Source organism: Capra hircus, chromosome 3, assembly GCF_001704415.2.
Source record: "Capra hircus breed San Clemente chromosome 3, ASM170441v1, whole genome shotgun sequence".
NCBI lineage: Eukaryota > Metazoa > Chordata > Mammalia > Artiodactyla > Bovidae > Capra > Capra hircus.
Genome location: NC_030810.1, coordinates 92165875 through 92190718, shown reverse-complemented (window position 1 = coordinate 92190718; position 24844 = coordinate 92165875). Strand labels below are relative to the sequence as shown.

The 24844-nt window shown below is 34.5% G+C and overlaps 1 protein-coding gene across 1 annotated transcript in view; it reads right to left on the bottom strand.

The window, feature by feature from the left end:
* Positions 1-24844, bottom strand: part of SYCP1 (synaptonemal complex protein 1) — a 146435-nt gene that overhangs the window by 60374 nt on the left and 61217 nt on the right. Inside the window, exons 19-24 of the mRNA XM_018045949.1 lie at positions 10540-10644; positions 9458-9561; positions 7705-7822; positions 6811-6881; positions 2737-2818; positions 238-300 (exon numbers count right to left, since the gene is read on the bottom strand). Coding sequence (XP_017901438.1) covers positions 238-300; positions 2737-2818; positions 6811-6881; positions 7705-7822; positions 9458-9561; positions 10540-10644 — 543 coding nt within the window. The remainder of the gene's footprint in view (positions 1-237; positions 301-2736; positions 2819-6810; positions 6882-7704; positions 7823-9457; positions 9562-10539; positions 10645-24844) is intronic.

The following is a 24844-nucleotide window of genomic DNA, read 5'->3' as shown; positions in this document are numbered from 1 at the left end:
TAGTGGACGAGCAATTTAATGAAGCTTTGCTCTTTGAAGCATTATGCAGAAACTCCTAATTCCAAAGCCTCTTCAAACAAACCTGCAATAAAAATCCTATACTATTCTCGAAAGCCTTCAATTTAGAACTGAGATCTCTTTGTATAGGACAATTTAAAGGTTGGCCCTAAAGAGTCTAGCCATACATATATTGCTACAGAGTCTCTAGTCCCAAGTATCTTTCACATCTGATAATACCTTGTTTTCTAGTATCTTCATTTGTTTATCTTTTTTTAAAACTTCACACTCAATGCTTCGAGCCTAAAAAAAATTATTTAACATCAGATTAAAAATGTTAACAGAAATTCTATTTTATTCTATAAGTATCTTTTAGACATGGAATTATAAAGCTTAGTCTTATATTTCTAAAAAAAAAAAGTTATCAGCTCTGCCAGTTTATTTCAGCTACATTTAAATATATATATATATAATTTTTATATTTAAAAATTTAAAAAATGTTTTGTGCATATATGTTAATGTTCATTATTATCTTAGCCTCATTATCACTTTACAATCTTTTATTAGCTTTCCCAGTTTATACTGAATTTTTAAAATTATATATAGAAGTTTACCATCTTTTAAACATGTTTTTCACAAACATTTATTAAACTGAACTTTGTAACAATCCAATGATGTAGAAAAATAGGTATTATTATGGCCATTTTAGAAATGAGGGAAAAAAGGCTCAGATAAAATATGGATTGGGATAAAAGAAGAGTACAATGAATTTCACCAAGAAATATTTGCAACTTGAATTATTTCCAGGAAACTCTTTCAATAAGTAAACTGAAATCCAACCACGGAAAGCTTAAAAATGCTATCATTTGTCTTGCATTTCACTTTTTTCTTAACTCATCATTAATATCTTCTACATTGGTAAAATAAATTTTAAGTTCTTGGTGGAAGATTTTTATTTTACATTAACCATCAAATTCATGTGTTTCTCTACACCAACAAGTGTTTTGAAGCAGCCTCTGACAAATTTTAAAGTAGTGAATTATATACCAAGTTTTTAGGAGACTAATTTAATTTGGGGGGGGGTGCTGAATTTAACTAATAAATATGAAACTGAAAGAAAAAAACAGCTTTTAGGGGGAAAAAAGTAGTACAGTCTAAAGAATGTTAGGCAACTCTACCACTTCTTAGACATGTAGCTTTTTGGCACTTTTACCTTTTGGAGGCCCAGTTTCCTAATTCATGAAATGAGGACAAAAATGACTTCCAGCCTAAATAACAAAGAATCTAGAATGTTCCTGGTCATTGCAAGTCCTTAAAAATATAGTTCATCTTACCCTTAGACTATTCCAACAGTCTTAAAGCCCTCCAACATGTAAATATAATTATGACACTTCTCAGGTCTAAACTCTTCAACAACCTCAAACTCCTAAATATAACTGTGAGGCCTTAAATAATCTACTCTCATTTTTCCCCATCCTCATTTTTCCATTTATCTTCCCATCTCTCATCTTTCTATACTCTCTCCACTAACACCACTATCTTAAACTCCACCTTTTGGCCTAGATAAACTTGTATAGTTGTTTAAATATAGGGGCCCTCTCATATTTCCAAGGCTCTCTCATACTTCATATATTGTGTGTGTGTCTGTGTGTGTAACTTGAAATACTCTTCTCCCTGATCTACTTATGTCTACACCACTGCCTTCCACTAATTCAATTAATCGGAGGCTTTAACATGAATTTTGCTTCTTCCAGGAAGCTTGTCCTGACTCAAGTTCAGATAGCTGTCCTTTCCATGGTCTCCAACAGCAATTATACAGAAGACCTATATTTCAGTCTTCTTTTTTTAGTGTAAATTCCACAGTAACCCTGATCAGTTCATAAAGTTCAGTAAACCCTGATCAGATGGGGACTAATCTGTCTCCAAGGATGGGAATGCAACTCAGGCTTGAAGAGATTACTCTATCCCCTAACTGCAATGAATGGCTCAAGTATAAGTGAGCTAAACTCGGCAAGAGTCCTCACTAACATTTGTTTCAAAGCTTTGAAGACTATTTTTATAGCCTTCTAACTGATTCCAATGCCTTTCACCTCTCCCTATTCTATTCTTAAAAATTAAAAATGTTACTTGTCTAATAAAAAACCTTAAATGGATCACTACTGCCCAACAAAACAAACTAAAACAAAACTTCAGTACCCAAAACACTTCCTGGCACATTGTAGGTAGTTAATAATATTTGTGGAATGAATGAATAAACAAAGTCAAGGTCTTCACAATCTAATTTGATCATTGCAATCTATTTTGGCACAATTTTCTCCCACTGTATGTTATACACCACAATCACTTCACATACTTTGTACTATTCTACTTTTGTGATAATCTTCCCTAAAAGCCTTCCTATCTCAACTCTTTGAAATCATTCCCACCAATGTACAACACAAACTTATTAATCACTTTATTAGTATGTTTTATGTTACTAAAGCATGAGCCTCTTATTTAGCCTAAAATATAAACTGACATTTATAAATGCTAAGTGTTAAAGAAATTTAGAATTATGCCATTATTTCTTCTAGATAAAAAACACATAAGTAAAACAACTCAACATGGCCCACATTTTTAAGGTCAACAGCCTACAACAGTCCTTGGCCCTCCAGTTATCTATACCTTGGTTTTGGACACCAGCTACTGCTTTTATGATTTGAAATTTTGTGATAGAACCTACTATTAAATACAACATACATTTTCTTCACTCTTGTCCAATTTACTTTTAACTTCATCTCCTTTCTGTTTTAGTTCTTCTCTCACAGATTCCAGTTCATTCCTTAAAGGAAATGGAAGAGTGACATTGCAATAAAATCTATATTTTCATTTTATTCCCTTTCTGGAACTTCTAAAATTGACTACTGATCAGTTTTAAAATTTTTATTGGTTTATATTTTCACTTTGATTGATCATTTTTCATGCATTGGTATATACACTTCTATTCTTAAATTTAAATTAATTTATACATTTACTTTGAAATTATTTAGATCTTTATAGTTATTTTTACATAAAAAGAAACTTCAAGATAGAAAAACATTTCTTATTTAAGTCAAGATTTCACTTTCCTGTTTTCTTAGTCATCATTCTAAGACATAGTCATAATGCTGTACAAATAAATAAGGGACATATATACAGGTGATTTTAATGAAGAACTGTAGGACTGAGATACTTGCATATACATGTATCCTTATGTATGTATAGAGTATCTCACAGAAACATACACAGGAAACCATGATACCTCTGGAGAGGAAAACTAGATAGCAGGAAGACAAAAGGCAAGAAAGTTTTCTTTCCCCATATCCCTTTGTTTCTTTGATTTTTATACCATATGCATATATAATCCTTTCAAACTTTTTTTTAAAAGCTATCTGCTGTGCATGGAAACAACAGTGCTTTGTCTCAGAAGGATATGTAAAGCTATTTCTAATTGTAGACTCTCTTATTATTATAGCTGATATGTTACTAGGTCAAATGTGAATGCATGGAATAGTAATCAATCATGTGAAATAACTAGCCTCATAAAAACTGAGTCTAGGATGCTTACTCTTTGAGTTTTAAATCTTTAATTGGCACATTCTTACTTTTCCTAAATGTATTATTTAGAGTTCTGTAAATCCACAGAGTAGGTAGATGTACAAAAAGATGTTATCCAAATAATTTCAATTCTCTTAGATAAAAAGTAGCCTTTCTCTAAATATGTATTCACTTTTGATCCCCAAAATGTTTAGTGGCTTAATCACAGATTTAACCTGTAATCTTCTGAAGAAGAGAAGTAAGCATATAAGATAAAAGTAATCCTTAGAAACATAATAAAAGATGACTTTCCAAATATGGAAAATAGTAACAGTTATGTACTAGGCACTGTGCTCAGTGCTTTATTCATATTTTCTCATGTAATGCCCTAAGAGTCCTATGAGGGAGACATACTAGGTCTAAGGAAATATCAAATAATTTACAACAGTTAAGTTTTAATGACCACATTCTTTACTCAAACCTAAATCAAAACTTAATACATCAGAATATAAGTACAAGCAAGAGCCCTCAAATATTTGGAAATCATCTAAATTACTAATGGATTAAAAGGAAACTGTAAACATAAAAACTCTATCCCAGAGCTACCAGGGAAGTATTTGCAATATTACAATCTTTAGCAAGGTAATTTTGACGGTCTTAAAATATAAGATCTCCTATCAGCTGTCTATCAGGCATCTATAGATCTGTATCTGTGTATCTGTTTATTGATCAGTGGATTGCTGAAGCTTTGAACCCTTTAGCGGATGTTTCAGGGTCCATTTTAAGTGCTGTCACTCTTGCCCCCTCCATGCAGGTGTATGAATGGAGGAAACAGCTATTTTTATGAGAATAACCTCCCCAAATGCAAGTGTTCTAGTGGCTACATGGGAGGATATTGTGGAATGCGGCTTTCACAAGGCATTCCTCACAAGGAACTAACGTGTCCATGCTGTTGACAATCATCCCGATCATCAGAATTGCTGCTTTAGCCGCTTTAGGATTTTTCCACTATCAGAAAACTGGCTCCCTTTTGTCTTATCTGCCCAAGCTGTCAAGCTTAAGCAGTCTCAAATCCTCTGAAAATGGAAATGGGGTGACCTTCAGATCAGGGGATGATGTGAACATGGATATTAGAGTAACTGGTTTGGGGCCTGAGTCTGCTATTGACAGATTGCTGGCAATGAGGGAACATTTTGCCACAGACTTCAGGAAGCCACCCATAATATTTGGGAACCCGACGTATGCCTCCAAGGACACTACTATCACGGCAGCTCAGCCAACAACAGCCCCGGTAACTCAATCTGAACAGTGTATAACAAAAACCATGGAAGTCCCATTAACCCTGCTGAACACAGTTCAGACACAAAGCCAACTCCCTCAAGTCCTGATGAAACTCAGCCAACAAAATGGTATATCTTCAAACGAAAACCAAAACAAAGTGTCAACTTTGAAAATCCATTCTATTCCAAGATGGAGAATGAACCAAAGGTCAACGCTGCTAAGGTTTCTTGGAAAAAAGGCTCAACTCCAGGCTACAGTGCAACTACAGGCTACAGAAGATATTAAAGACACCGCAAATTTTGTTACAGAAGACTCAGAGGCATAGCTGTGCTGGCTATTTAGGGAATAATTAGAAACAGACTTTTGAACATATTTGGTTTTTTTTTACAAACAGATAAAAAAATTAACATTCAGTACTTCATTAAAAGAATATATTTTTTTCCCCTGTACTCCTGTAGTTGGTACTGTTTGTAGAAACATTGCCTTGTGTGCCTTGTTCACTCATCTCATATTTTTACAAATAATTATCACCTTGTACTATATGTATATCTTTGCACTGAACCTCTCTGAAGGTAATGCTATAAATATATTGTACATTTGTAAATTTGGGAAAGATTATCACATCATTAAATTTCCTAATGAAAGTAAAAAAAACAGCTTATTTAGAAAATAATAAACATGATAAACTGCATATCAAAAACCAGGTCATAGATCTACAGTAGTATCAAAAGTAAATTGATACTTGAAATGATTTTATTATTTGAAATGATTTTATTAATTTATTATTTGAAAAAGAGAAAAGTAAACTAAATATCAATATATCAATTTTTTAAATAACTAAAGAAAATATTAATATTTGATTGCAGGCAGGAAAAAATAAACTTCTAAGTTGACTTATAAATTTATAAATTATTTATATACTATATATATTTATACATAAATATAAATTTATAAATTATTTACATATAATATTTATAAATTTATAAAAGCAATGGGAAAAATTTTCAAAAAGAAAGCAATTTAGATTTAATTAAAAAAATTTTTTTAAATTCTGTATGACAAAATAATTACCCACAGTAAAAGGAAAACAACAGGTTAGGGAAAATATGTGCTATAAATAAAACAAGATAAAGGATTAATATGTTTTTAAAAGCTTAACTAAATAAGAAAACAGTCAAGATCTCAAAATATTATAGGCAATAGATATAAGCAATTTAGAAAGAAGAAACTCTAGCAAGCACACATAAAAATTACAAAGCTTACCCAAAACATGAAAATTATAAATCCTAAGAACTGTAAGTTATTTCTATCATCAAATAAATAAATGATAATGACCAAAAGTAATTAAAAGTTTTTATAACCAGCATTTTCATAAAACATTGGTTGTATTGCATACTTTACAAGTGATAGAACCTATCAGAAATCATTTGTCTATCAAAAGTAACTGAAATAAATTACTCAATAAATTCACACTTGAAATTTATACTTTAAGAAAAAATCTGTATGTGCCAAAACATTTACTACAGTGTTATTTATGAAAGTAAAAAATTGGAAAATGTAAATATCCAAATTAAAATAATGCTATATCCACTTAACTGACTGGCAAACAGGTATTAAATTAGATGACTGTGAAAACACCAAGAAAAACAGAAAATACTTAAAATAATATCAGAGTTTTAAATATCTCTTTTAAATGTTCTGACATATGATTAGTGTACTTTCTGAAATTAATATTAATTATTAGAAAATTTATGATATTTTAAAATTAGTTTTTGTATCTAATATCATTATTTCAAACTAAGTATAAAAGAGGAATTATTACAATTTTATTTTTAAGCAGGATTCTAAAATACTAATTTAAGTCTAATTTTTTACTTTATTCTATATTAAACATAAGATTAATCTAAATTAACTACAAGTTAATAGAAAAGAAATACTATTTTTGGCTAGTTAAAAAGGCCAATGCATTAGTCTTGCCTTAATTGTGTTTCTGTCTCTCCCAGATGTTCTATTTGTTTCAACATCTTTTCTTCTTGCATTTTGCTATTCTAAAGAAATAATCAGTGTTGTTTATATTAATTATTTTGCTTCAACAGAAATAAAATTGAAACTAACATTTAAGATCTTTATGCCTTAAAATGCATTTAGTTATAAATAAAACAAGAGAATGGGCTATTTAACTTGTATAATGCCACACAACTTTTGCAGTCTTACTCTATTCCCCTAATAATATCTATATATTAATACTAGCTAAAAAAAATAAGTCTTACTTGTTGTTTCCCACTGATACTTTGAGACTTGTGTCCTCTGTACATATTGTTATGGCTTTAAGGAATGCTTTTCCACTCATTGCACCTACTGAGCTCACAATTACTGGTTTTTTAAAGGCAAAACTTAATGCTATATTCTTCTGAAGGCTTCTCTTTCCCCAACGCATAGGTGATCCTGTGAATTCTGATAGCACTTTGTCTCCAAAACAATACATATGATATTTTAAGCACTTTTTCATTGAGTCATAAACTCCTAAAGAGGGAGGATGATATTTTATTTATCACTATATGTTCCACAGTGTCTTACATTATTTGCTAACAAATACTTGAATACTTTATTAAAATACTTTACAAAAATCTTGATGCTTCAAATTAGAATAACTTTATCAATAGGGAGCCTCCATCTTCTGTTGCCTTTTATTACCACTGAGGATCAATATGCATATTTTTCTTCTAAAACAAAGTATTTAGAAGAAAAAGATAATCAGATAATCTAAGAAATCAGACTTTTAAAGCTGAAAGAATCTTCAGTGGTAATCTATTCTAAGCCCCTAATTTTGCAGTAAGAAAACTGTCACTGATACTTTCTTTTTCAACTCACATTAATGTCTTCTTGTTGTTTCCTGAGTTCCAGGGCCATATCACTTGTTTCTTGTGCTAGTTCTTTATTTTCCAGTGAAAGTCTGTTGAAGCTTGCAGTTAGTTCAGTATTCTTCAGCCTATTTTTTTTTAAATGACATATCATACCAAAATATTTACACATAAAATTATATAATACAGAATTTTATCCAAAATAATCAAGGGGCTGGGGCTACAAATGAAACAAGATTGGCTTTTAGTAAAGAATTTTTGAGGCTGAGTGAGAGGTATATGGGCTTCCTAAGTGGTGCCAGTGGTAAAGAACCTGTCCGACATGGGTGTGATCAAGATCACTTAAAGGAGGGCATGGCAGCCCACTCCAGTATTCTTGCCTGGAGAATCCCATGGACAGAGGAGCCTGGTGGCTACAATCCATAACGGTCACAGAGTCAGACACAACTGAGGTGACTTAGCAAGCACACATGCATGCATGCACAGTAAGTATATGCTGGTTCATTACATTATTCCCTCTTTTAACATTGTATATATTTGAAATTTTTATGTAATAAGTTTTTTGAGATGTCATATATTTCCTAGCATATTTCCCGTAATGCTTCCCCCTTCACCTTTCCATAAATTTTGAAAAGCATATTATTATTTTTTACACATAATATTTTCTTTCTAGCAGGCTGTCTCTTACAAACTATTTCAAATTTCTGATGATTTAAGTATTACATGAGACATTAATGATTTAATTAAATATTACAAAATCCATTTAAATGAATATTAATATTTTCATTAAAATAAATAAAATGTATGCATATGCACAACACTTAAACTGCTCTTACAAGGTCTCAAATATTCTACATCAGAAGAGAGATTACTACTGTTACTAGTTGCAGCCAGGATCAATTTTAAATGAGGGAAGGTAAGTGTATGGCTCATGGAATAATTTCAGAAGCACCTATAACTCCTACTTACTGATGCTGGAAACTCATCAAAGTCTTTTAATTAAAAAATGAAAAGTTGAAAGAGAAAATATACCAAGGATAATACAAATTTATATTAATCAGTTAATTCATTAAAAAGGACTTTGGTTAACAGATGAATTTTACCCAGAGCCCCTACAAAAGTACTGTTGAAAAGGTACCAGAAGCTGGGAATGGGAGCTGAAAGAGAAGTGACAAGATGCTGAGTAAATTATTCATTTCTTATTTTCATCTAGAGTTGAAAAGCAACCAGAACACAAAAATTATGCTCTCCACTAGACTGCCTCCTTGAATTTAGTTCTCCCTGAGTGACAACACAACAATTATTTCCTCCTATTTTCTCTAGAAATTAAATTTACTAAGTAAGTGAAGCAACAAAATATTATGCTTGGACAATATAAGAGACGAATTTATATTTCTGTCATTTCATCAATTCAAACCTACAAAGTAATTTAGTAAAACAACCAAAAAAACTACAGCTAGAACTACAAATGATTATTTTTATAAGAAACTAAATAATCTCCAAACAAAATCACTCTTCTAATATAGTTCTCATGTTTGTGATATATTCTTCTTATGTCAATAATACATAGTTTCTTTAACAATGAAATTGATAAATTATTTTGATCTTTAATCAGAAATAAAAACTTTAAGCCTCTTCAAAAAAGCATTTTACATAATTTACTAATTTAGTAATAACTACAGTGAAAAGTAGTTAATATTTTATAATACTACAGAAAGTTTAGGAATTGAACACATAAACTACTTTATAGATAGAAAACATACTTCTCATTTTCAAGCTCAGTTTTCAGCTCTTTAACCTGATTTGAATAATGCTGTTCACTTGTTGCAATGGCAGTTAACTGTATTTCCAAATCATGTACTTTTTTCTGGAAAATAAACACATATTATCACAGCAAATGCTTTTACAATTTTCTCACTTAAGAAGTATGGTCATTCTATGTAAGCAAGTTATATACCTGGTAAAAAAAAAATGTCAAAAATTTTAAATTTAAATTGATTTAATGCCACAGTCATTATAATTTTAATACAGTGAGCAATGACAAATGCAATACTAAAAGTAAACTTCATTTTCATATTCTGAAGCTCAACCAGTAAAATTTTACTTGAAGTGAACGGAAGTCGCTCAGTACTGTCCAGCTCTTTGCAACCCCATGGACTGTAGCCTGTCAGGCTCCTCCGTCCATGAGATTTTCCAGGCAAGAATACTGGAGTGGGTTGCCATTTCCTTCTCCAGTGGATCTTCCCAACCCAGGGATCGAACCCAGGTCTCCCGCATTGCAGGCAGATGCTTTTACCATCTGAGCCACCAGGGAATATTATAAAATACTGTTGTCTGTTTTATACTACCAAGCAATAAATTTCAACTGAAATATCATTATTAAGAAAAAATATATTAGTTAATAAAATCAGGCAATGTCAGAAAAGTAAGCTGCTCTTATTATGTTAGAATAACATAATACTGTAATACTGTAATAGACTGAAAACACTTTTTAAGAGTAAAAGACATTCTAAAACTATGAAAACTATAAACTAAGAACTTATTAAAAGCTAAAATTAAAAGTATCAATTAATAAATACTTATAAGACATCAAGAAATGTACTGTTAAAAGCCATGCTTACATTATTGGTATCTTAAATGTTGACATTTCTCTGCCTCATTATAATATGGAGGTTTTCTGTTTTAAATCAATTATTAGCACACTAAATACAGCAGAAACACATGTTTAAGAGGAATTTTGTGAAGCAATCTTGTGCAAATCTAACAGTCATATAACCTACAATGTAAATCTGTATCCTACTAGCAAAACACTTAAAAGAAAAAAATGTATCCTTTTTAAACGAACCTCTCTGGTTTGGAGAAGCCCAGTTAGTTCTTGTTCTGCTCCTTTTAATTCTTCAGCAATCTTCTCAAATTGTTTCTTCTCATCTAAAAGCTTTTGTTTTTCTGCCTATTTTAAGAACATTAACAAATCATGATAACCAAAGCATATACACATTCAAAATAATCAAACTTCTCAAATACAGTTGTGAAGAGAATTATGACTTTCTCTTTGGATAAAATTTTTTAAAAAGAGAAAACAAATCATTAAGTAAATTCCAAAACTAAATATGATAACAGAGGATTTAATGGACAGAGCCCTGTAAGTTTTTATTTTAAAAGATTCATACAGACAGAAAGATAAGTGGCAGAAGAGTAGTCAAACGTAGAATGCATCTCTCTTCAAAGATACATCAGAATACCTCTTCAGATGCAGAAGACCTTGCAGATCACCAGCTGAAACTGGCAGGAGTCCCTGACCACTGGAACCATGCAAAAATCAATAGGATGAAGGAAGAAAAGGGAAAAAGAGGAGGAGAGTGAGCAAGACTGGACCTGCACCCATGGAGTGGGGGAGCTGAAGCAGGGGTGAGGACCTCACACAGGGGCAATTGAGGCTGTTGGAGAGTGAAGCAGCTGATCTGTGACAATCTGAATGGAGTGAGAAACACACAGACAATCCATGCCACAGCCTTATATAGCCCAGACAGGAATGCAAGTCCACCAGAATGTATGGTGGCTAGGAGCTGGAGCATAGTGATTAGAGAGCAATCCCAGGGTGAGGACTGCTGTTGCCTGTAGGGAGATAGCCCAAAGGGACAGGAGGGAGATCAGAGTGTGGAATACCTTTGGAGCAAAACCAGGAAGCAGGGCACTACTGCTGAGTTAGGGGCAGAGGGTGGAGCCATCACTGTAGCCTCTCTCCCCACCCGCAAGTGTCAGCAGCTGACCAACAGAGAAAGAGCCCAGAGAGGGTGGCCCTTTGAGTGCCTGATATGTCAAACAATAGACAAGGACTAGCCAGGGAGGCCCTTTGAAAGTTCAGCTGCCAACGGCTAGAAAAAGATTCTATTAATAATAGAACTATATCTCCTACACCTTGGCCGCTGGCATCCCTAGACAAATGACATCATGAAGGTCCCCACGATCCAAGCAACTGTGCCACCTCCAACTTTATCCTTACTAGAAGCAAAGCAGCCAGAGACTAGAAAAAAAATCCTAAAATGCTCTATCTCCTCTGCCCATAGTCACCATCTTCCTTGCACACCTGGCACCGCCAGGGTCCCTGCAATCCAAGTAGCTGTGCCATCTCCACGCTTGATCCCCACTGGGGCAGAGATACCATAAGCTAGAAAAAAACCCTAATAGTGTCATACCTCCTGTGCCTGTAGTGACCAGATTTCCCTGCATACTTGGCATTGCCAAGGTCCCTGTAATCCAAACAGCTGCACCACCTACACACCCAGTCCTCACTAGCACAGAATCAAATCCTCCAGTACACTCTCAGGAAAAGACCCTGCTGCTGGGAAAGATTGAGGGCAGGAGGAGAAGGGGATAACAGAGGATGAGATGGTTGGATGGCATCACCGACTCAATGGACATGGGCTTGGGTGGATTCCAGGAGTTGGTGATGGACACGGAGGCCTGGCATCCTGTGGTTCATGCGGTCACAAAGAGTCAGACACGACTGAGCAAATGAACTGAACTGATAGTAGCATCTCAATACAATAGACAAATACTAACAGACATAAAAGGGAAATCAACAGTAACACAATAATCGTAGAGGACTTTAAAACCCCACTTACACCAATGGACAAATCATCAAAAAAAAATTAATAAGGAAATACAAGCCTGTTTAGCTCAGTTCAGCCACTCAATTGTGTCTGACTCTTTGAAACCCAATGGCTTCAAGCACACCAGGCTTCCCTGTCCATCACAAACTCCCAGAGCTTGCTCAGACTCATGTTGTTTGAGTCAGTGATGCCATCCAACCATCTCATCCTCTGTCGTCCCCTTCTCCTCCCACCTTCAACCTTTCCCTGCATCAGAGTCTTTTCCAATGAGTCAGTTTGTTGCATCAGGTAGCCAAAGTATTGGAGTTTCAGCTTTAGAATCATTCCTTTCAATGAATATTCAGGACTGATTTCCTTTAGGATGGACTGGTTGGATCTCCTTGCAGTCCAAGGGACTCTCAAGAGTCTTCTTGAACACCACAGTTCAAAAGCATCAATTCTTCAGCACTCAGAGTTCTTTATAGTCCATCTCTCATATCCATACATGGCTACTGGAAAAACCATATTTTTGAGTAGATGGACCTTTGTTGGTAAAGTAATATCTCTACTTTTTAATATGCTGTCTAGTTTGGTCATAACTTTTCTTCTAAGAAGTAAGTGTCTTTTAATTTCATGGCTGCAGTCACCATCTGCAGTGATTTTGGAGCCCAAGAAAATAAAGTTTCTCACTGTTTCTATTGTTTCCCCATCTATTTGCCATGAAGTGGTGGGACTGAAGTCATGATCTTAGTTTTCTGAATGTTGAATTTCAAGCCAGCTTTTTTACTCTCTTCTTTCACTTTCATCAAGAGGCTCTTTAGTTCCTCTTCCCTTTCTACCATAATGGTGGTGTCATCTGCATATAGATGGGCCTAACTCATATCTACAGGACATTCTATCCAAATGCAGCAGAATACACTTCTTTCTTGAGTGCACATAGAACATTATCCAGGATAGATCACATCATGTGTCACAAATCAAGTCTCAGTAAAATTAAGAAAAATGAAATTGTATCTGGCATCTTTTCTGACCACAAGGGTATGAGATTACATATTAAAGGAAAAAAATGTAAAAAAACACATATGTGGAGGCTAAACAATATGCTTCTAAATAACCAAAAGGTCACTGAAGAAATCAAAGAAGAAGTCAATATCCAGAAACAAATGAAATGAAAACACAACAAACCAAAACTTTTGAGAAGCAGCAAAAGCAGTTCCAAGAAGGAAGTTATACAAGCCTACCACAAGAAATGAGTAAAACATTAAATAAACAACCTAACCTTACATTCAGAAAACAAAGATCATGGCATCCGGTCCCATCACTTCATGGGAAATAGATGGGGAAACAGTGTCAGACTTTATTTTTCTGGGCTCCAAAATCACTGCATATGGTGATTGCAGCCATGAAATTAAAAGATGCTTACTCCTTGGAAGAAAAGTTATGACCAACCTAGATAGCATATTCAAAAGCAGAGACATTACTTGGCCAACAAAGGGCCGTCTAGTCAAGGCTATGGTTTTTCTTGTGGTCACGTATGGATGTGAGAGTCGGACTGTGAAGAAGGTTGAGTGCCGAAGAATTGATGCTTTTGACTTGTGGTGTTGGAGAAGACTCTTGAGAGTCCCTTGGACTGCAAGGAGATCCAACCAGTCCATTCTGAAGGAGATCAGCCCTGGGATTTCTTTGGAAGGAATGATGCTAAGGCTGAAACTCCAGTACTTTGGCCATCTCATGCGAAGAATTGACTCATTGGAAAAGACTCTGATGCTGGGAGGAATTGGAGGCAGGAGGAGAAGGGGACGACAGAGGAAGAAATGGCTGGATGGCATCACTGACTCGATGGACGTGAGTCTGAGTGAACTCTGGGAGTTGGTGATGGACAGGGAGGCCTGGCGTGCTGCAATTCATGGGGTCGCAAAGAGTCGGACACGACTGAGTGACTTAACTGAACCTTACACCTAAAGCAACCAGAAAAAGAACAAAACCCCAAAGTTAGTAGAAGGAAAGAAATCATAAAGATCAGAGCAAAAATAAAAGTAAAAGAAGTGAAGACAACAGTAGCATAAATCAATAAAACTAAAAGCTTGTTCTTTGAGAAGACAAATAAAATTGACAGACTCATCAAGGAAAAAAGTGAGAAATCCACAGCAAACATTATTTTCAAAGGTGAAAAACTGAAAACATTTTCTCTAAGATCAGGAATAAAACAAGGGTGTCCACCCTCGCCAGTATAATTCAATATAATTTTGGAAGTCCTAGCAATGGAAATCGGAGAAGAAAAAGAAATAAAAAGGAATTCCAACTGAAAAAGAGAAGTAAAACACTCACTGTTTGCAGAAAACATGTTACGATACATAGAAAACCCTAAAGATATCACCAGAAAATTACTAAAGCTAATCAATGAATTTAGTAAAGTCACAGGATACTAAATCAATACACAGAAATCTCTTGCATTCCTATACACTAACAATGAAAAATCAACAGAAAAATTAAGGAATCAATCCCACTCACCACTGCAACAAAAAAAGTGAAATACCTAGGAATAAACCTATTTAAGGAGACAAAGGACCTGTATGTAGAATTATAAATCACTGATGAAAGAAATCAAAGACCACACAAACTAATGGAGAGATATATCATGTTCCTGGATTTAAAGAACCAATATCGTGAAAATTACTATCCAAAGCAGTCTACAGAGTCAATGCAATCTCTATCAAATTACCAATGGCATTTTTCACAGAACTAGAACAAAAAATTTCACAATTCATATGTGTGTGTGTGTTAGTCGTTCAGTCACATCCAACTCTTTGAAATCCCATGGACTATAGCCCACCAGGCTCCTCTGTCCATGGAAATCTCCAAGCAAGAATAATGGAGTGGGTTGTCATCTCCTTCTCCAGGAGATCTTCCCAAACCAGGGATCAAGCCCAGGTCTCCTGCATTGCAGGCAAATTCTTTACAACCTGAGCCACCAGGGAAGACAATTTATATGGAAACACAAAGGAACCCAAATAGCCAAAGCAATCTTGAGAAAGAAGAATGGAGCGGAGGAATAATCCTTCCTGACATCAGACTACAATCATCAAAACAGCATGGTAGTGGCACTAAAACAAAGACCAATGGTACAAGATAGAAAACCCAGAGGTAAACCCATGCACCAATGTACACCTTATCTTTTCCAAAGGGGAGGCAAGAATATATAATGGAGAAAAAACAGCTTCTTCAATAATTGGTGCTAGGAAAAATGGACAGCTATATGTAAAAGAATGAAATTAGAACACTTCCTAACAACATAGACAAAAATAAACTCAAAATGGATTAAAGACCTAAATGTAAGGCCCAAAACTAGAAAACTCTTAGCAAAAAATATAGCCAGAACATTCTTTAACATAAATCACAGCAAGATCCTCTATGACCAACCTCCTAGAGTAATGGAAATAAAGACAAGTAAATGTGACCTAATTAAATTTTAAAGTTTTTTCACCACAAAAGAAAGTATAAACAAGCTGAAAAGATGGCCCTCATAATGGGAGAGAACAATTGTGAACGAAAGAATTGACAAAGCATTAATCTTTAAAATACACAAGCAGCTCAGGCAGCTCAATATCAGAAAAACATACAACCCAATGGAAAAAAAAATGGGCAGAAGACTTAAACAGACATTTCTCCAAAGAAGATATTCAGATGTCCAATAAACACATGAAAAGATACTCAATACTGGTCCTTGTTAGAGAAAAGCAAATCAAAACCACAATGAGGTGTCACCACGCAGCAGTCAGAATGGTTATCATCATCAAATTCTAAAAACAATAAATGCTACAGAGGATGTGGACAAAAGGGAACCCTCTTACACTGTTGGTGGAAATGTAAATTGATACAGACACTATGAAGAACAGTATGGAGATTTCTTAAAAACCTAGAAATATAACTATTAATACCACATGACCCAGCAATCCCACAACTGGGCAGATATCCTCATAGATTCATAATTCAGAAAGACACATGTACCCCCATGTTCACTGCAGCACTATTTACAATAGCCAGGACATGGAAGCAACCTAGATGTCCATCGACAGAAGTATGGATAAAGAAATTGTGGTGTATATACAATAGAATATTACTCAGTCATAAAAAGGAATGAATTTCAGTCAGTTGAACTGAGATAGATGAGCCTACAGCCTTTATACAGAGTGAAATAAGTCAGAAACAGAAAAATAAATATTAACACATATATATGGAGTCTAGAAAATGGTACTGATGAACCTATCTGTAGGGCAGTGATGGAGACATAGACATAGAGAATGAACTTGTGGACACATCAGAAGAAGGAGACCATGGGACACATTGAGAGAGTAACACTGAAATATATACATTACCATGTGTAAAACAGATAGCTAGTAGGAAGCTGCTGTATAATACAGGGAGCTCAGCCCAGTGATTTTTGACAACATAGAGAGGTGGAACAGGAAGGGCAGGAGGGAGATTCAAGAGGGAGGGAATATATGTATATTTATGGCTGATTCACATTGCTGTACGATAGAAACCAACACAAAATTATAAAGCAATTATCCTCCAATTAAAAATACTTTAAAAAAAGAAACACTTTTTAGATTGGAAGAATTATTGTTATTAATATGACCATATCATCCAATGCAATCTACAGATTTAATATAATCCCTATCAAAATACCCGTTACATTTTTTACAGAACTAGAACAAGTAATCCTAGAATATATAGAGAGCCACAAAAGACCATGAGTTGTCAAGAAATCCTGGGGGCAAAAAAAGAACAAAGCTGGAGGTACATCCTCAATGACTTCAGATGATATTACAAAGCTAAGTAATCAAAACAGTATGGCACTGGCACAAAACTAGACACACAGATGAATGAAACAAAATAGGGAGCTCAGAAATAAACCCACACACCTACTGTCAATTAATCTATAATAAAAGAGTCAATAGAGAAAGGGCAGTCTCTTTGGTGCTGGGAAAACTGGACAACTACATGTGAAATAATAAAGTCAGAAACATTCTCTAACACCATATATAAAAATAATGCAAAATTGATTAAAACCTAAATATAAGACTAGAAACCATAAAATTCCTAGAGGGAAACATAGACAGGATACTTTTTGACATAAATCGTAAGCAATATTTTCTTAGATAGCCCCTAAGGCAAAAAAAAGCAAAAATAAATAGATGAAATCCAAGTAAACTTAAAAGCTTTTGCACAGGAAAAGGAACCATCTAGTAAACAAAAAGAAAAATACAAAATAGAAGAAAATATATGCAAATGATAGACTGACAAGAAGTTAATATTCAAAAGATACAGACAGCTCATAGAACTCAATATCGTACCAGTCAAATCATAAAATGGACAGAAGACCTGTATAATCATTTTTCCAAAGAATGCATCCAAATGGCTAACAGGCATGTGAAAAAATGCTCAACATAACTAAACACTAGGGAAATGCAAATCAAAAACACAATTAAATATCACCTCAAAACTATGAGAATAGCTGTTATCAAAAAGTCTACAAATAACAAATGTTGGAAAAGGATGTAGAAAAAAGAAAACCCTGGTACACTGTTGGTGGGAATAAACTGATGCAGCCACTATGCAAAACAGTATGGAGGTTCCTTTAAAAACTAAAAGTTACCAAATGTTGAAGCAATTCCACTCCAGCACATATCCAAAAAAACTAAAACACAAACTCAAAAAGATATATGCACTCCAATGTTTATAGCCACCCTATTTACAACAGCCAAGACAAGGAAACCCAGAAGCAACCCAAGTGCCCATCGATAGATGATTGGATTAAGAGATGTCTACACACACACACACACACACACACACACACAAACTCAGCCATAAAAAAGAATGAAATACTGCCATCTGCAGCAAAATGAATGGACCTTAGTAAAAAAGTCAGAGAACTACAAATATCATATGACTTATATGTGGCATCTAAAAAATAATACAAGTGAATGTATATACAAGATAGAAACATACTCACAAATGTAGAAAGCAAACTTAGAGTTACCATAGGGGAGAAGGAAGTGGGAGAGACAAATTAGGGGTAGGAGGTTAACAAATACAAGCTACTACAAACAAACAGATAATCAATAGGATATACTGTACAGCACATGGGATTATATTCAATATCTTATAATAACCTACAATGGAATATATTCTGAAAAAAACTAAATCACTCTGCTGTACACCTCAAAGTAGCACAATCTATAAAATCAACTATACTTCAACAACAACAAAAAAGAAAGCTCTGATAGGTTTTACAAAAATAAACCTGTTTAACTTTGAAAAAAACTAAAAAAAATATTTTAAATGTCCATAAGAACATACCTAATAATCATCACTTTAAGTGAAATGGACTAAGGGACTAAATTCTCCCAACAAAAGACAAAGAGTATCTGAGTGAACATAAAAAAAGATATATATATATATACTTACATATTTTATATATATATACTTCCTATAAGAGACTCACCTCAGATCTAAAGACACAGACTAAAAGTGAGGGGATGGAAAAAAGTATTCCATGAAAATTTAAATCAAAAGTAACCCAGGGTAACAACACTTACATCAAAGACTCTTACAAAAGACAAAGGACATTACGTGATGACCAAGCGATTAATCAAAAAGATGATGTAATAATTATAAACATATATGCATCCAACATAGAAGTATCTAAATGCATAGTGCAAATTCACAGACATAGAGGGGGCAGTTGACAGTAACACAATAACAGGGAACATTAAAACCCCATTTACATCAATAGACAGATTATCCAGACAGAAAACCAATGGGCTTAAATGACACATTCGACCAAATGAACTTAACATATTTATAAAGAACATCCCATCTAAAATCAGTAGAATATACTTCTTTTTAAAGTATATATGGGACATTTTCCAAGACAGACCACATGCTAGGCCACAAAAATTATCAGTAAATTTAAGAAAATTCAATCCATATCAAGCATCTTTTCTGATCACACTATGAGTCTAGAAATCAACTACAAAGAAAAAAACTACAAGGGAAAAAAATCCTCAAACATGTGGAGACTAAACAATATGCTACCAAACAACCGTGGATCACTGAAGAAAACAGAAAATACATGGTGACAAATAAAAATGAAAAAACAACAATCCAAAATCTAAGAGATGCAGCAAACTCAGTTCTAAGATGGCGGTTTATTGTGGTACAAGTCTACCTCTCAGGAAACAACAAAAAATCTCAAATAACCTAACCGACACTCAAAGGAAGCAGAAAACTCACTAGAAGAAAGAAAATCATAAAAATCAGAGCTAAATTTTAAAGAGAGACTAAAGCAACAATAGAAAAGATCAACAAAACCACGAGCTGGTAATGAAAAGATAAAGTTGATAAACTTTAGGAGGTTCATCAAGAGAAAAAGAGGGCCCAAATCAACAAAATCAGAAATAAAAAAGAAATACAACCAATACCACAGAAATACAAAGGATTATGAAAGATTACTATGAACAATTAAATGCCAATTAAATGGATATCCTACAAGAAAATGACAAATTCCTTAAAAATGTACAATTTTCTAAACATGAACCAGGTAGACATAGAAACTATAAACCAACCAATTACCAGTGATGAAACTGAATTATTAATTTTTAAAATTTCCAACAAACAAAAGTCTAGGACTAGATGGCTTCATAGATGAATTCTACCAAACATTTAAAGGGAAATTAAGCCTGTCCTTTTCAAACTAGTCTAAAAAACTGCAAAGGGAGGAACTCTTCCAAACTGATTGTACCAGGACAGTATTACCCTATTTAAAAAAAGACAAAGATGTCACAAAAACAGAAGATTAAAGGCTAACATCATTGATGAAATTAGATATAAAAATCCTCAGCAAAATATTATCAAACCAAGTCTATATAGTCAAAGCTATGGTTTTTCCAGTAGTCATGTATGGATGTGAGAGCTGGACCACAAAGAAGGCTGAGCACCAAAGAATTGATGCTTTTGAACTGTGGTGTTGGAGAAGACTCTTGAGAGTCCCTTGGACTGCAAAAAGATCAAAACAGTCAATCCTAAAGGAAATCAATCCTGAATATTCATTGGAAGGACTGATGCTGAAGCTGAAGCTCCAGTACTTTGGCCACCTGAAGTGAAGAACCAAGTCATTGGAAAAGACCCTAATGCTGGGAAAGACTGAAGGCAGGAGGAGAAGGGGATGACAGAGGATGAGATGGTTGAATGGTATCACCGACTCAATAGACATGAGTTTGAACAAGATCCGGGAGATGGTGAAGGACAGGGAAGCCTGGCATGCTACAGTCCATGGGGACAGAAAGAGTCGGACACAACTGAGCAACTGAACAGCAATAAGGTTCAATAATACATTAAATACACCATGATCAAGTGGGATTTATCCCAGAGATACAAGGATGGCTCACTATCTGCAAATCAATGTGATATGCCACATTAACCAATTGAAGAATAAGAATCATATGATCATCTCAATAGATGCAGACAAAGTTTTTAACAAATTCAATATCCATTTATGCTAAAAACTCTTGAGAAAGTGAGTATAGAGGGAACATACCTCAGCATAGTGAAGACCATATATAACAAGCTCACAGCTAATATCATGCTCAATGATCAAAAGCTAAAAGTATTGCTTTTGAGATCAGCAATAAAACAAAGATGCCCACTATCACCACTTCTTTCTAACATAGAATTGAAAATCCTAGCCACATCTATCATAAAAGGAAAAGGAATAAAAGGAATCCAAATTACAAAGGAAGAAATAGAACTGTCACTGTTTGCAGATAACATGATACCATAAACAGGAAATCCTAAAAAACACCACCAAAAACCTACTAGAACTCAATGATTTCAGTAAAGTTGGAGGTACAAAATTAATACACAGAAATCTGTTACATTTCTATGGACTAACAACAAACTATCAGAAGGAAAAAATAAGAAAACAACCCCATTTACAATCACATCAAAGAGAATAAAATACCTAGGAAAAATTGTAAGAAGAAAAAAATCTCTACTTGAAAAACTAGAAGTTACTAATAAAAGAAATTGAAACCAACCAAAAAAATATAAAAAGATACACTATGTTCATGGACTCAAAAATTAATGTTAAAATGACCATACTACCTAAGGCAATCTACAGATTCATTGCATTCCTATCAAAATACCAATGGCACTTTCCACCATACTATAACATAATTAATGCACAACAAAACAGGCAAGAAATAAAATGGAGAGAAGACAGCCTCTTTCATAAATGGTATGGGGAACACTGGACAGCTACATGGGAAATAAACTGGATTACTCACTCATATCATGCACAAAAATAAATTCAAAATGGATTACAGATTTAAGGGTCAGAAAGAAATAGGCAAGGGAGACTAAGAGGTACAAACTTCCAGTTGCAAATAGATGAGTCACAGGTATAAAATGTACAATGTGGAGAATATATGCTAAGTAGCTTCAGTTGTGTCTGACTCTTTGCAATCCTATAGACTGTAGCCTGCCAGGCTCCTCTGTCCATGGGATTCTCCAGGCAAGAATACTGGATTCCCTCCTCTAATGGATCCTCATAAACCAGGGATCAAACCTGTATCTCTTATGTCTCCTACACTGGCAGGTAGGTTCTTTACCACTAGCACAACATGGGAAGATAATATAGTCAATACCCATGTAATATCTTTGTATGGTAACATGTTGTAACTAGACTTATCACAGTCATCATCTTGAAATGTTTATAAATATAAACTCACTGGTGTGTGACAGGAACTAACATGGTGTTTTAGGTTACTTATACTTCAAAAATAAACTCTTAAAAAAAAAGATCAGATTTATGGTTATGGAAGTGGGGGAAACAAGAGGGGATGACAGGTTGGATGAAGCTGTCAAAAGGTACAAACTTTCAGTTATAAAATAAATAGTACTAGGGATGTAATGTATGATATAATTAAAACTGCTATATGTTATATATTTGAGCTGTTAAGAGAATAAATCTTGAGAGTTTTCATCACAAGGAAAGTTTTTTAAATCTCTTTAATCTGTATTTGTCTGAGATGATGGATGTAAATGTATTGTGATATATGTAAGTCAAATCATTATTTTGTACCCCTGAAACATATATATTGTTGTGTGACATATTTCAAGAAAACTGGAATAAAAATAAAGCACAATTCAATTTTTAAAATAAAATTTATATACACTGGGTAATTTCAGAGTCATTCCCCCCTTACCCCTACAACCAAAGAGTCTGCCTTGTGGAAAAAGAGAAATAAGGATGGGATTCAGGTGAAATGGGTGGCAATAGCTAGGCTGAGGCAGTGTCTGATGGAAGGGTGATGGTGAGGAAGGGAAGTAAAGAAGGAAAATGATAGAAGGCAAGATAAAAGGGATTCATTCAGCTGGATGAGGTGCATGTGTGTAAGTTAGTAAGAATCATGTGTGTGCTTAAGCATATGTATGTGCACATGCACATGTGTGTGCACTTGCTCCAAGGACAGACTTTAGAGTAACAGTTTCAATGTAATCAGACTACATCCAAAAAAATTAAATTCAAAATAATAACAAAGCTGGAGGAATCACATTACCCAAATCTAAGACTCACTATAAAAAGCTACAGTAAGCCAAACACTGGTGAATGGCTAAACCACAAAAATCAATGAAACAGAAATAGCCCCAGAATAGATCTGCACATATATAGTTTAATTAAATAATTTAATTTTTTTAATAAACATGCAAAAGTAACTCAACACAAAAAGGAGAGTCTTGGGAATTCCCTGGAAGTCTAGTGGTTAGCACTCCGTACTGCCAAGAGCGTGGGTTCAATCCCTGGTTGGGAAAATAAGATCCTGCAAGCTGCTTGGTATGACAAAAATAAATAAACAGTAAATACATACACAAAGAAAAAGAACAGTCTTTTCAACAAATGGTATTATAACTTTATATCAATCCAAGGTGTTTAAATCTTAAATATCTCTCAAAACCATCTATTTATTCCTCAGTAAGACCACCATCTCCCAGCCTAAGTTCTCTTCTCTGAATCCTATGACTGTCTATTTATAACTGTTCTATCTTAATATATTCTGTTCTCTATACTGCAAACCAAATGAGACTTTCAAAATGCAAATCTGACCGAGTCATCCTCTGCTAAAATTCTTTACAGCTTCTCATTACAGTTGAATAAATTAAAATTCTGCTGATATGATTTAAAAGGCCATAAATTACTAGGCTCCTAAACCTCTCTAGCCTCATTTTGCACCACACTCTCCCTTTCATTCCATGTTGTATTCACTGTACTCCTTCCTATCAAAGGATCTTTGTATATAAAATTTCTCCATACCTGATAAATACTTCTTGTCCTTCTCTGGATTTCAATTCAATCTTTACTTTTTAAAAAAAGCCTCACCTAAATTCTCGAAATAGTTTGTGCTCAGTCACTCATATCCAACTCTTTGTGAATCTATTAGGCTTCTCTGTCCATGGGATTTTCCAAGCAAGAATACTGGAGTGGGTTGCCATTTCCTCCTCCAGGGGATCTTCCGGACTCAAGATTGAACCCACGTGTCCTGTGCCCTCCTGCACTGAGACAGATTCTTTACCAGATAGTCACTTGGGAAGCCCCTAAATTGTTCATATCTAATTACACTATGAACTAACCCTTTATTGACCTTGATACCATTGTATTATAACCTTTGAATGACTGTTTGAATTTAAGTGTGATTATTTCATGATCACAGCCTTTTCTTGGCGAAGGGGCTTGCATAACTCAAAGGAGCTATGAGCCATGCTGTTCAGGGTGACCCAAAACAGACAGGCCACAGTAAAGAGTTCTGACAAAAAAAGTCATCCCCTGAGGAGAGAAATGTCAACCAGCTCCAGTGTTTTTGCCCAGAAAACCCCATGGACAGTATGAAAACGCAAAAAGATACTATACCGGAAGATAAACCCCTCCCCCTCAGATCAGAAGGTGTCCAATGTGCTACTGGGTTAGAGCAAAGGGCAATAGCTCCAGAAAGAATGAAGTGGCTGGGCCAAAGTGGAAATGACACTCAGCTATGGATGTGTCTGTGATGAAAGTAAAGTCCGATAGTGTAAAGAGCAGTACTGCATCGTATCCTAGAATGTTAGGCCCATGAATCAACATAAATTGGATGTGGTTAAGCAGGAGATAGCAAGGGTGAACATCGACACCTTAGGAATCAGTAAACTAAAATAGACAGGAAAGGGAGAATTTAATTCAGATGACCATTGTATCTACTACTGTGAGCAACAATCCATTAGAACAAATGGAGTAGACCTTAGAGTCAACAAAAGAGTATGAAGTACAGTATTTGAGTACAATCTCCAAAATGATAGAATGATCTGTTTGTTTTCAATGCAAACCATTCAACATCACAGTAATTTAAGTCTATGCCCCAACCACTGATGCCAAAGAAACTGAAGTTGATCAGTTCTATGAAGACCTACAAATCCTTCTAGAACTGACACCCAAAAAAGATATCCTTTTCATCACAGGGGGCT